Raw genomic sequence first — 14,411 nt, forward strand, 5'->3', positions numbered from 1 at the left:
TATATGTAATTTTGCTATGTTAAAGTTAAAGCCTTCCTTTTTTGTTTAAACAGAAAAAGGGGAAATGATGGAGGAAGGTCATTGGTTAAATAATAAAGAAACTGCTTGGCCCTCATAGGTTAGAACATAGGTGGGTGGAGTAAACAGAACAGAATGCAGGGAGGAAGAGGAAGTGAGCTCAGACGCCATTTCCTCTCCTCTCTGGAGCAGATGCCATGCCGCTGTGCTCCAGAGCAGATGCGATGAAGCTCCGACCCAGGATGGACGTAGGCTAGAATCTTCCCCATAAGCGCATCTTGGGGTGCTACACACATTATTAGAAATGGGCTAGTCCAGATGCAAGAGTTAGCCAAGAAGAGGCTAGATATAATGGGCCAAGCAGTGTTTAAAAGAATACAGTTTGTGTGTTGTTATTTCGGGGCATAAGGTAGCCAAGCGACCAGAAGCTGGGGTGGCAGGAACACAGCCCGCAGCTCCCACAACAGAGAGAGGAGAGAGGGAGGAAGGAGGGAGGGAGGGAGGAGGGAGGGAGGGAGGGAGGGAGGGAGGGAGGGAGGGAGGGAGGGAGGGAGGAAAAAACAGACAGGGAAGAGGTAAGAGGGAGAGAAAAGGAGAGAGGAAGGGGAGAGGGGAGGAACGAGAGGGGGGGAGGGGAGAGGGAGGGAGGGGGAGGGGGGGAGTTATCGGGTAGGCTCCAGTCTCCAACTACTCCACACTTTGATCTCAGGGCAGCAAGCACCTGACTGCAGCCTGAAGCTTCCGGACACTTACTAGGGAGACTCAAGTCTAGTAGTCTAGTATGACTTCCAATGGAGTATGTGGGAGTCTGCTGCAAGGCTTGGGCCGTTTGTCCTATCTTGGGCTTCTCCCCAGCAGCTCACAGGATGGCATAGCATCAAAACTGGCAAGGCTGACTTATACAACTAAACTGCCACAGACATACATTAGATATACAGTATACATACAGGAAAGAAAAGCAGCGTTGATGATGCTGTTACTCAAATAACATTTTCATAGTGTAATTAGCATTTCTTTTTTTTTTTAATTTTAATTCATTGTGCACTGGTGTTAAGGTGTCAGGTGCCCTCGAACAGACAGTTGTTAGCTGTCATGTGGGTGCTGGGAATTGAACTCGGGTCCTCTGGAAAAGCAGTCAGCGCTCTTAACCACTATAATTAGCATTTCTTTAAACATGTTTTTTTTTTTTTAAAGAAATGGACACTTTTTAAATATTTATTTATTTATTATGTATACAATATTCTGTCTGTATGCCTGAAGGCCAGAAGAGGGCGCCAGACCTCTTTACAGATGGTTGTGAGCCACCATGTGGTTGCCGGGAATTGAACTCAGGACCTTTGGAAGAGCAGGCAATGCTCTTAACCACTGAGCCATTTCTCCAGCCCTTTAAACATGTTTTGAAGGTTAACTAATCTGACAGGAATCCTTGAGTGAATACAGCATGTCTTTCTCTTTCTCTAGATGCTAGACTGTAATGTAAGTATGATATATACCTGTATCTAGAAAAAGGGTTTTGCCTCTAAATTACCATACAATCATCAACAGTAAGCATGGCAGTTTTCTCCCAAATGTACAAAATAAGAATAATAAAAGTTGGAAGCACTCTGTCAGGAGCCAGCAGAGTGGAGTGGATTCCAGAAGAAACCACCTGGTTTGTACCCTGACTCTCTTGCAGCCTGGCACATCCTACCTAGCCTTCCTTTGTGATATACTCCAACCATGTGATAACTCAGGGGTTGCTATAAAAGAAAGAGACAGCTCCCATGAGAAACCAAAGAGGGGCCAGTAAGCTTGAAACTGGTGAACACTCCTTGAGTCTTAATCATTATTCTTAGAATTATTAGGATCACAGATAAATGACTTTTCTTTGAAAACAGAAATGAAGAAAAAGTAAGAACCTAGATGTCTGTAAATATATTTGACACTCAACTGTCATGTAAGACCATAGGTTGCTAACCCTTTCGTTACAAGGCTTTTTTAAGTTCAAAATGAAGTCAGTTTTCTGCTGTTTTCGACTAAGGCACAAATTCATTGTTGTAACTTTGGTGCTCTACTTTTATTAAACAAAAACATTTGTTATCACTATTATACACTATTTGATTTTTTCTAATTTTTTTTAGAATTTAAAAATATATAAAATTCAGCATCAATAAACCGCTTTTGCACTTTGTCCAAATCAGATCAACAACAAAGGGGCTCCCATTACAGCTCTATGAACATGTTCCTCTTATGGGACTAGCAAATTATGCTCTGTCAGAACAAAAGGACATCGCAGCTATGTGTTTCTTTCTCTTCTGAGCAAGACTACAGTGTTTATGATTTCTCTCCAACTCTCTCCCTCACATGTTTGTCTTGTGCCTACCCTAGCCAGAATTTCTCCCCCAACACTTCTTAAGTGCCGCTGTCAAGGCTGGAGAGACGCCTCAGTGGTAAGAGCACAGGCTCCTCTTCGAGAGAACCCAGGTTTAATTCTCAGCACCCACATTGTAGCCACAACTGTCTGTAGCTACAGTTCCAGGGAAATCTGACACTCTTACACAGAATGAATACAGTCAGAACATCAATGGACATAAAATAAAAATTAAATAATCTTTATGAAGGTAAGCAAGCAGGGAGTGCGACTGTCAGGTCCCACAGCTGACTCCGCCAAGTCTCACCTGGTGGGTGTACTGCAGCTTTCCAACCCTGGCTTTTATGTGTTCTCCATGTCCGTTTATTAAGCGTCTGCTACGTGTTGGTGGTCACTCATACTACTAAGACTCCGTAAGACTGACAGCTCCTTCATATTCTACTCTCCAAAAATCTACCTCCGAACATTGAATGAAAAGGGCAGTCCAAGCTTTTCACACATCTACAGCCACCCCACTTGACTTCAGCCAATGCTGTTTTGTCAGTCAGACTCGTAACTCCTGAAGGTTTGTCTATGCTTCAGATTCCTGCCCGTAAACTCAGACGCATTTGGTGAAGTCTCTACTTTTTCTCTAATTAAATATCTAGGCAGCCTTCATAAATCAGGTCAAAAAATCTCTTCACTCAAATCACTCCCCTCTAGTTTTCTCCATCTTAGAGTGTCATTTTCAATCTCCGATCTACAGGGGCTAAACCAACTTGGTCCATCTTTGACATTTACAAAACACATGAGGAAACTGTTCGCCTCTTCTGTCCCCTCCAACACAAACACTCTGGTAAGGCCCACACGCTTCACCATGTGGGTCACTGCAGTAGCCCCTCAATTCTTGCTCTTTTCCTTCTTCAGTCTATGAGTAAAGCAGGAATCATATGGTCTTTCTGGAGTGCTCCATCAGTCTACAAGGCTCCTCTGTCAATTCACTCAGAACACAAGTCATGATATTTCTAGAACCTGTAATGTTCAGTGTGATCCTGCTTCCTACTTCAGCTCTGGGCTCTCATCCTGACCTCATCTCCTGCCTACAGTGGATCTCAAGAGTTCCTAAATCGGGTACGTAAACATGCTCTGATGGTGTCTGTCACCTAGCCACCCTCGCTTCTGTCAGGTCTTCTGCGTCATCTTCCCACTGACCCACTCAAGCTTTTTGGTTTTTGGTTTTCAAAACAGGGTTTCTCTGTATAGCTTTGGAGCCTGTCCTGGAAATTGTTCTGTAGACCAGGCTAGCCTCAAACTCACAGAGATCCGCCTACCTCTGCCTCTGCCTCCCAAGTGCTGGAATTAAAGGCATGTGCCACCATGGCCCAACTTCCCACTGAGGCTTTCTATTTCCACCCTGTATGTAAAGATATAATTGATCCTAAATTGTCAAAACTCCCAGGCCGCCTTACCTTCTTTCCCTCAAGCACTGCTCACCGTGTCTGCCTTAGCACTTGTCTATTCTATTCACTGATGCCTCTCCCAAACCTGGAATAGTGCCTGGCACCTAGTGCTCGATTCAATTTGTTGACGAAACTGAAAGAACAGAGGCCAGTATAACGGAAAATAAGCAACAGATCTCATCTAAATAAGGCCAGCTCACAAAGTGCATCCTTCCCTGTGAATCTTTTCCAAAGAAAGATCAAAATAGCCAGAGAGAGAACACAAATAAAATTTAAATTTCATAAACCAGAATTTCATTTCACTTTCATATCCATTAACAACATAATAAGAAAGTATGTAGAAACCTAAGGTATGTATAGCTTTAAACATACATCATTAGGAGGGCTACACATTTGTATAAACCTCCTAACTTTATCATACTTTTTTTTAAGTATAGCTCCAGCTTTCTGTATACGTTCTGAAGATTTTTTTCCTCTCCAATTAAACACAGATATAACCCACTATAATTCAAAAAGCTGATTGAGGCTTAAGAATCAGCACTTTCAGTGCAGTCTGCATTGCATTTATAAACAGTGTAAATATATCAGCATCACTTATTCAGAATTTGTTGGTTCTTCTCTCCCACTCATTTTCATAAGGCAAGGTTCAAAAGCAGAAAAATCAAATCACTGAAGTTCCTGTACACCCATGGTAACAGAGGCACCAACTTTAGGGACAAGAAGTCCACAGCCCCAAGGCAGTTTACAAGTGGAACAATAGACAAATGAGCACACTGCTAACGCAAGACCAAGCAGACAGTAAGGAAAACCAGCATGTAATCTTAAAAATGTCTAGCACTTGAGGGGCTGAAATTTAGCTCCTAGTTTATCTGTCCTCTCCCCTCCCACTGCAGATGGAGCAGCCTCCAAACTCCTTCTCAAGTAAGAAGCAGAAGGAAGCACAGCCCCAGTGTTCAAATGTGAAGGACTGCTAAGTGCCTCTACTTACCTATTTGTTTTTGTAATATTAACAGAACAGTTTTCTTATTTTCTTGACACCAATCATATTTTCCTTGAAAAAGGAAAACAACTATACCAGGATCATGTATGTACTGCCTATCAGAACTGATGTGAAACTGTCCCACTATTGCTAAAATTCTGAATTCTCAAGTATGTAAGGAAGTCATCTGTATTCCTGCTCTCTTTTGTTAAGAAAAAATTACAAGTGAAATTTTAGTGAAAGGATTCCACCAACATTTTAAGCCACTATGATTTAAAACTTTCACCTAACTATGCTTGTTTCTTATTAAAACAAAGGAAAAATAGCAAATTCTATTTATATGCTACAGTCAAAGGTTTCTGAAATAAAATGATCAATAAATACCTAAAAAAATAAATTTCTGCAGCTTCTTGGGAAAAGTTGAGACAGTATTAGGAAGCCCTAACATATGTGAGACAGGATACAGAGCAGTCTTATTCGTAAATTATCATTCTGGCCAAAAGAAAAAGAACACAGTTTTGCCAAAACAAGAAATTTTTTAAGTAGCAATACACAATGAATGCTCGCCCATTTTGTTTACCGATGACTTCACAGAGGTACATTTAGATAGGACGAGCAGAAAAGCAACTGTCACTCTCATTTTCACATCCAGAAAACATCTACAAGGTTTGAAGAGTTGCCCCCGAACCACAATGTTACCAATGTTCTCTACAAAAAGCCCTGTTCCTTCGCCCTCGCTCTTTTCCAGTCTTCTCTACTGCACAGACCTCACCTTCCTTCCCAAGACACCTACTGGCAAATCGCCGCTAGTCAGGATGAGGGGGGTGCTGCAAAGCAGCTGGGGCTGTCCTGGAAAGGAAGCAAAAGCAGAGGAGGGGAGACAAAGACAGCCCAAGTCTCTGGCTAGCCTTGTCTAAATGACTGTGTTTAAGTGAACACTACCCACAAAGAGTCGAAGTCGGATCAAGTGAGTCTTCCAGGGTTCTATTTAGGTGCCCGGCGCCCCTGAGACCCGCCAACCCCTATAACTTAAGCCTCCGCCTACTGCTGCCCGGGGACTGGGCGCTTCGCTCCTCAGCCAGGAAGACGGAACTCTTCGCGTCAGACTACAGGACTCACCTGCCGGGTCATTAGAGATTTGATTTTTTGCATGTCGAGGTCGAGAGACGATTACCCTGCCACAGACAAGTGCCAAATCACACAAGGCCACCAGACAGCCGGCCACAACACAGTGAAGCCATAGTGAGTAGTCACGTGGAGCTGACCGCCTGGGTCCGCCTTCCTTTTGCTGGGCATGCTGGGAAGTGTAGTCTTCCGGCTACGGTCGAAGAAGGAGGGCAGCCTGAGTACTACATTGCCCAAGAAGCAATGCTTCAACGAAGGCAAATCTTGTTGGTCCGTTGGCCACCTGTACCGGAAACGGCTTAGGCGAGGCTAATACCTGAGACCTAGGTGTTCTGGCTAAAGAAACTCTGAGAAGGTCCAGACTGAGGGGCGGGAGGGGCGCTGAGACCGTGAGACTGCCTCCGGAAAGGGCGCTTGGGCCTCTGGGTACGGCCTGAGGAAAGTGGGAGGCAGGTACCCCAAGAGGCTGATGGCCAGCCGTGGGGTCTTCTTTCTTTTTTTTTTTTTTTTTTTTTTTTTTTTTTTTTTTGCTTTTTTCGAGACAGGGTTTCTCTGTGGCTTTGGAGCCTGTCCTGGAACTAGCTCTTGTAGACCAGGCTGGTCTCGAACTCACAGAGATCCGCCTGCCTCTGCCGGGGTCTTTCTTGCCATTGCCTGAAACGAGCTCTAATAAAAATCAAAGGATTTCTTCTAATCTCCAGCAATCATTTTTCTACCTGCTTAAGCAAAGGCAGGTGGTGACAGATGTCAGAAGTTGTGGGAGCGTGTGTCACCTTAAAGTCATCTCTCGTCATTAGTGGTTACAAAGGAGAAAGTAATGGGAGCTTTGGAGACTCAATGACTATGGGGGCAGCAAACTCAGGGCTAATAATAGTAGTAATAGGTAACACTGAAAGTTTACTAATTGGAAGGGACTCTGTTAATGACTTTATGTGTATGACCTCATGCAGCTGCATGAGAATCTTTTTCTCCTTTTTTAAATTACAAATTCTTTTTCATACAATGTTTTGTGGTCAGATTTCCCCACCCCCAACTCATCCTAGATCGGACCCACCAATTCCACGGTTTTTTCTCTTTCTTTCTCTCTCTAGAAAACAAACATGCAAAATAAATAAAAGAAAGAAAGAAGCACACATCCAAGACTATATGGATGAGCACCATATGGAGTTACTATTATCTCCATGTTAAAAATGATGAATCGGGTGTGAAGAAATTAAGGAACTTGCCTAACTAACACTACCGCTGATGTGTAAACTGATTATGCTTAAAGGTTTTGTGTATTATGTTGAATGATTCTAAACCATACAACTGTGGAGGCCGAAAACTGCAGGCCCATTTCCACCTTCCCTTGAGGGTCAGAGAGTTTGGAGATTGACAAGCATAGTTGCATGTCCTAACTCAGGAGGTGATTGCTTGGTTCTTTTTTGTTTTGTTCTGTTTTTTGTTTTGTTTTTTTTCGAGACAGGGTTTCTCTGTAGCTTAGGAACCTGTCCTGGAACTAGCTCTCGTAGACCAGGCTGGCCTCGAACTTAAGATAGCCCAATACCATCCTGGCAGGTGGTCAGTATATGTAAATGTACTTCTCCTTTCTTTTGTAACTATGAGGTCACCTAGGGAAGGGCTGTCTTCAGTGTCTGTGACCTAGAATACTTGACTTGGGGCACCTGGCTACAGAGACAACAGAATGCTAGTAATTGGATGTCTCAGGGTTGACTGTGTGAGTTATCCTTTTGTATCATGTTAATAAAGTCTTTTGTTACCTTCTCTCCCAGTTTACTTTGGGTATAAAAGCTGTGGAAAAATAAACACTGGTGATTTCAGCGTCTGAGTAATCCCTGAAACGCTCTCCTGATACTTTCTATATTTTCTTATTATTTCTATGTGTCTTCATATTCCTTATTTTTATTTCTTCAATTCCCACACCCCTACCCTGGTAAGAAGTATTTTTGTCAAGGCTGTCCTCAAAATGACACCAGTGCCTTTTAACTACATCAGCTGAACGTTTATTAGGAAAATACAGCCTAGGGCCTCTGGGAGGCAGCAGTCGTCACCTGACTGTGCAGAGGCTTGGCCACTAACACACAAATCTGCATATGCAGTTTAACCTCCTCTTCCTGCAGACTGTACAGCTCCCCAGAATCAAATAATTCATGTTAATTATAATAGTAAATTTTCCTCCCCTAGTTCATCCTATATACAACCATTTGTGTCATCTTGAGTATGTTGCCAATTCTCCTCTGTTGTTTTTGCTATTGTAAATAATTCCTTGAAGACATCTATATTAAAGAATTAGTTGACTGGGCAGTGGTGGCGCACGCCTTTAATCCCAGCACCCGGGAGGCAGAAGCAGGTGGATCTCTGTGAGTCTAGGCTAGCCTGGTCTACAGATCAAGTTTTAGGACAGGCTCCAAAGCTACAGTGAAACCCTGTCTTGGGGAGGGGGACCTACAGAGAAACTCTGTCTTGGAAAAAAGAAAGAGAGAGAGAGAGAGAGAGAGAGAGAGAGAGAGAGAAGAATTAGATGTTCATTGTGTAAAACAAAACCAGCCTAATAATTTAAATGGAACAGACAGTAACTTATGTGTGACGGGAAAGGTTAGAAAGCAGTTGTACCCTAACCCCCCCTCTCTCACACACACACACTCCCAGTGACTTCTTGTATTCCTAGAAATGCAGTCATGGACAGAGATTGTTTTAGGTTAATCACTTTTAAAGCAACTATAACTAAGACTAATAAACAGTAAGGATACACACCCCTTTTTTAGACTAAAACAATTAGTACATTATCAACTTGCTATAAAATACTTTGGTGAGACAATCCCATCCCACCCCTGCCCCCAGCCCCAGGCAAGGTCTATATAATCTAGACTGGCCTCAAACTCACAGAGATCTACCTGCCTCTGCCTCCAAGTGATGCTGTGTGTCTGGGAGAATTTTCTTACACTAACAAAACTCTTTGGAGCTATTTTTTTAAAGAATTCTGTCGGTTTGGCACCTCTTGAAGTTAAATTTGCTTGTATGATTTCAATGTAATTTTCCTGAATTCACAATTCACAAGCAGTTATATTTATGAATCTTCCACTAGAGGGCACTTGTCTAAAACAAGTACTGCAATTTTTTAAATGTATATGACAGGAAAAAGAGCACAAGAACGGTATTTTGATTCTTAATATAACACCTACTATTTTATTCTGACCACAAAAAAATATATATTTTAATATAAACTGAGGAAAATACTGGAATTTTATAAATTCTTTAACTGCTATACATTTGACCCTAGGAAAACCCACTGTACAGTCTTCGTTTCTCACATATTGGCAAGGATCTTCAAGCCCTCATAACAAGTCATCCTTTGGTTTGAGGACACTATAACGATCTTATTTAATAGGAGCAGCTTTGTTGAGACTCATCTAACTAGAGTAAGAGAGTTTGTGTGATAATCTGTTTCAAGTCCTGTTTCTTTCCAATTGGTTGTTGCATCAGCTAATATGAAAATGTGTGCGCATCTCTTAAGGAGCAACTAAGTATAAGGAAGCTAGGCTAAAGAGCACAAGGAGTTTATTTCTGTGGAAATACGTTAAGAAAAATGAGCACTTTGCTTAGGTACCAGCTGTCAATGACCTAGACAGTTCGCCGTAGCCAAGGACCTAAGAAGTATACATCTAAGCAAATGAACTGAAGTGAATATGGTTAACACTGCAAACGATGTGTGCAAGATTTAGAGTGCGGAGAAGCTTATAGTCATTGCTTGGGATTTGAGGGTGTGCTTGACATATTTCTAAGGCAGCAGGAGTTCCTTTGACTTTAGACACTTTCTAAGCAAGTTGGCAGACTTTATGCAAAGAGTATTTCCAAAGCTGGTTCCAGAACGGACACTGCCCCTTTTTATCTTTAACAACACTTGGACAACAGTCTTCATTTAAGCAGTTGAAATGAAATCCTATGCCTTCCTACCTCCTCTTGTCATCGAATTCAACGGAACTTCACTGGCAAAAATGGTTTGTACTGGAAATTCTACTTGCTTTAAGGCATGTGTGTGTGTGTGTGTGTATCCCATTTCATGCAGAAAGTTTGGACAAGAGCCTTTGTACAAATGGTAGCTCACTTGTAACTTACCAAATTAAGCAGAAATTCTCAGGCCATCTAATTCTACGTCAATGAATGGGAAGATGAAGGCAGAACACAGGTAAGATTTTTGTGGATTACTGATTTGTTGCTTCTAAGATTCAACTGAGAAAATGTGGCCTCAGGTGTATTCTGTACATTATAATTATACACAGTGCATGCCTCATCCCCACTTAGAATTATACCTGTGATTTATTTTTAAATATGTAAATTCATAGATTCAGTAAAACTATCACAGCCATATTTAATAGAAAATGTAACAAATAAAAAATAAATTTAAAATATACTTTAGTGATCTGCTTTGGTTCTTTGGTACATACTTTACATAATAATCAGTAACTTCATGAAGATGAATAGCTACATAGAAAATTCATGGAGTACTTCAATTTTCAGTAGAAAGTAATTTTTCAAATTTCAAAACAATGACATAATTTTTCATGATAGAAATCAGATTTGGGTTTATTTATCATGAGGTCACCTAAAGAGATTGTCCTCCTCCTTCTGATTATGAATAGCTCAGTATAATTTATAAAGTTATACTGAAAAATTACTGAGAATCCCTAAGAAACTATTCCAAAAGCCACAGCCCTGTGATCTTGCAAAGCATATAACAGGTGTTCCCACTCCCTGTGTTCTTTGTATACACATTCATTCTGTATTCAAATCACAGAAGCGAGAGGCAGGATAGGGTCTGTTACCTCACTGCTAATTTCCCTAGCAAATAAACCAGCAGCTGCTGGTCCATGAACCAACTTGCCACTAAGCACAGGGCGCCGTATGCATGGGACAGGATGCTTTCATGGAGCCCCTCAGCAGCACGGTTGGGATCTTTCTTTGCAAAATATACTTTCTTCTTCTAGGTAAGGCCCTACATGAACTGACTTTGAGGTATGTGGGGTTTGGGTTATGGGGTTTTGTTGGTTTTCTTTGTGGCTTATTTTTTGTAGGCATAAAGTAAATATTTGGTTTGGACTGTAGATTTTCTCAGATAATTGAAGAACAGTTGAGAACCTTTTAACAAGAACACAACGTTCCAGCAAAGAAATAGGATCATGTAGAAGCAATGAGGTTCAAGAAATGATTGCTTTTGTTCCCTTCGAGCAATGGAACTAGCTAAGAAAGTTAAGGCAGTATAAAAAGCTTGTGAATTTCTTCTTTTCCCGGGGCTTACAGATAGGCTCGATAATCTTTGATAGGGAATGTTGTAATTAGAAAATGTTATAATGCTGCATTAAATTAAAAACACACAATGAATTCAGAGCAAATCATAGTTGTGGTTTTCTTTTAATTAAAGGTATTGCTTAAATGAAAGCTCATATAAAAACTGTTTGTTCTTCTTTAATATAAATTAGGACAACGTGAAGTTCTAGCTAAACTGACAAAACAAAGAAATGTGTCTAAGGGATCAATGTCCAAAGATGACTTTAGGTTTTCTCTTTGTCAGTAACTAGTCCTGTGTTTATCTTACTATTTTTCCCTCATTCTCTTTTGTCACACTTTGTCTCTCTGTATCACCCAGTGTTTTATCCCTCAGTATTCTTTTCACCGATTATCCCATTTTCCATCCTTGCTATTATGGTCTAAAAGGTCAAGTTAGTTTTTTGTTTTGTTTACATTTTGGTCTGGTAGGACCTTAAAGGGGCTTTATTCTTTAAAGACTTAGATATATAAAGCAATTTGAGCTTTGGACTTTGGGAGTATTTAAAGCCTTATCTCCAGGAATATATTTTGTTAGCTTTCTTTATAAACATGACTATTACTCACATATGTATGTAGTGCATACAAATCTCACTGAGATAAAACTACCATCCGTAAATGTTTCAGATATCTGTTCCCCAAAACTGTAGTCCTCTCAGTTACTATATGTTCATGTTATAATATACAAGCCTGTTAATATAGTCTACATCTTAAAATTGTTATTAAAAACATCTGCTGCCGTAATGTAAATATCATCCTTACCTATTAAGTGATCCTACATTGGTTTATTGCTTGTTTTTCATTTTCAAACAGTGGGACTACTAGCTTTTCACAAATAATGTTTTATAGTTGGCCTTAAGAAGAACTCAGGAACCAATTCATTTGAGAAATTTGACTAAAATAAAGCTAAGATATACTAGGGATAAATCACAAGTTTAAAAATAAAACCGATATAATGGGTTGTGATTCCTCTCCTTACGGAAATCCACTTTATCTGAAGATGGCGGTGGTGAGGGAAACAAGGCCTACGCAGATCCTTTTACTTTAAAGGACTGGATTTCCTCTGTAAATTCTGAAGCACTGAATTTTCTTTTTAAAATATTTTTAAAAAAAGCTCCAAATGTATGATTAAGTTGTCTCTTCAAAATACAGATTCCTAATTTGTATTTTTTCTAAAGATGCAAACGTTTGTTTTCAGTCAACAATAGTTGTGTTATGTTTGCTAATACTGTGTGCGGTAGTGAGGAAATAAATACCAACTGTTTTGAGCTGCTGTAGAGGTCACTTTGTAAAACCTAATGTTTGTATTCAATACAGTAAAACTGCTCGCAGGAGTCCCCTGGAACATGGGTAATTTTTCCAGAGTCCCTTCAAGGATCCCTAACTTTACAAGCTTTTTGAAGGCACTGCTATTGCATATCTTAAGGCTCTCAAAAGTGAAACTATGGCTGTAGTTGTGGATGCTGCTTATGTGTAGTATTTTTAATGCTCTCCCCAGCTGCTCCTAGTTCCTCAAGAGCAGTCTGGACAGCTCTCTTAAATTCAGCAAGTATTTGTCAATCCAGTAAATACAAAATTTTCAATTATGTGCAAACATTTGGAATAAAAAAAGAAAACTGAATGTCCATGAATATGTCTATCACTGAACTTTGTTGAAGTTGATCTGTTCCTTAAGAGAGTGGGAAAAGTGCTATCCTTTATGTTTCTCATGCAATTAGAAAAGAGCAATTCAAATTTTCTCAAGGCGAGCCTCATTTTTCTAAATTAGTAAACCACTGTGTTTGAAGACCTAGGTTTGGTACATTTTTAGCAAGAAACACATCAATAAAAAGAATGTGTGCTTGTAAAATCACAAAAAAAAAAAAAACCATAATGTTAGCTGTTTGGTTGTGTCAGACAGGTCAGTGGATTCGTGCCTTTCCTGTCAGGGAGATTTTAGGTGCTGACACAAGGAAACTCATTCCTTGCTGACACTTGTTACCTATAAACTGTCCCATAAGAATAATACAGGCATTGGGTGTGGTGACGTCTGCCCTTAATCCCAGCACTTGTAAGGCATAGGCAAGAAGCATATCTTTGTGATTTCTAGGACAACCTGATCTACATACTAGCCAAGCTCTCATAGTGAAATTCCGTCAATAATAATAATAATAATAATAATTTAGGCAACCTCCAAGCAACTACTATCTAATAGTTGCACTACCTCTCTCTATGCTGTACATATTTTTAAAAAAATAACCAGACATATTTGCTAAAGAATTTTCATTTTATATTAAATTATTGGATATATTCAGAAATATGGTTGGCAATATATTATTTAAGACTTTATTGATTTTTTTCTTTTTTTGATTTATTTTTATTTTATGTACATTGATGTTTTGACTACATTTGTATCTATATGGGGGTATCAGACCCTCTGGAACTGAAGTTATAGACAGTTGTGAGCTGTCATGTAAGTGCTGGGAATTGAATCTGGGTCCTCTGAAAGAGACACCAATGCTCTTAACCACTGAGCCATCTCTCCAGCCCCTATTTAAGACTTTAATATATTGTTCATTCTTTTAAATAGTCCATTGAATTAGTTTTCCTTATTTGTATGGTGAGTGTAAATGCCATATAAATTTATTACCTTCACCTGCTGTTGTGATGCACAACTCTAACCTCTGTATTCAGGAGGCTGAGGACAGAGATCCCTGAGTTCCAGGTCAGCCAAGGCATTTTAGTGAGGTCCGTTTAGCAACCTGTGTCTTAAAAGAAATTTTTTCTACTAAAGTAGTTGCTTAATTACTTGCTTGCTTGCTTAGATAGCAAGCTGGTTGGTTGTTTGTTGGTTGGTTGGTTGGTTGGTTGGTTGGTTGGTTGGTTGGTTGGTTTGGGGGAGGCTGAGGGTTGTTTTTAGACAGGGTCTCACTATGTAGCCCCGGCTGGCTTTAAACTTATTATGAGGCTCAGACTGTACTCCACCTCCCAGAGATCCACCTGTCTCTTCCTCCCAAGTGCTGGGATTAAAGTCATGTGTCCCCATTGCAGATCTACTGAGGTAGCTTTATTTGTCTCCAAACCACAGTATCTGCATTATAGTTAATGTCTTATGAAATAAAATTCTCTCCTCCTAACTTATTCAGAGTCTCATAACTGAGAGTCAACATTCAAATCCAGACCAAAAGCCAGTAACATT

The 14,411-nt window shown here is 40.2% G+C and overlaps 1 protein-coding gene across 1 annotated transcript in view; it reads right to left on the reverse strand.

Moving 5' to 3' along the window:
- Vps50 (VPS50 subunit of EARP/GARPII complex) overlaps nt 1–6,027 on the reverse strand; it is a 115,466-nt gene extending 109,439 nt beyond the window's left edge. Inside the window, exon 1 of the mRNA XM_057784866.1 lies at nt 5,906–6,027. Within this exon, the coding sequence (XP_057640849.1) occupies nt 5,906–5,938 (33 nt within the window). The 5' untranslated portion in view covers nt 5,939–6,027. The remainder of the gene's footprint in view (nt 1–5,905) is intronic.
- Between the last annotated feature and the right edge of the window lie 8,384 nt (nt 6,028–14,411).

This window comes from Chionomys nivalis, chromosome 1, assembly GCF_950005125.1.
Source record: "Chionomys nivalis chromosome 1, mChiNiv1.1, whole genome shotgun sequence".
Lineage (NCBI taxonomy): Eukaryota > Metazoa > Chordata > Mammalia > Rodentia > Cricetidae > Chionomys > Chionomys nivalis.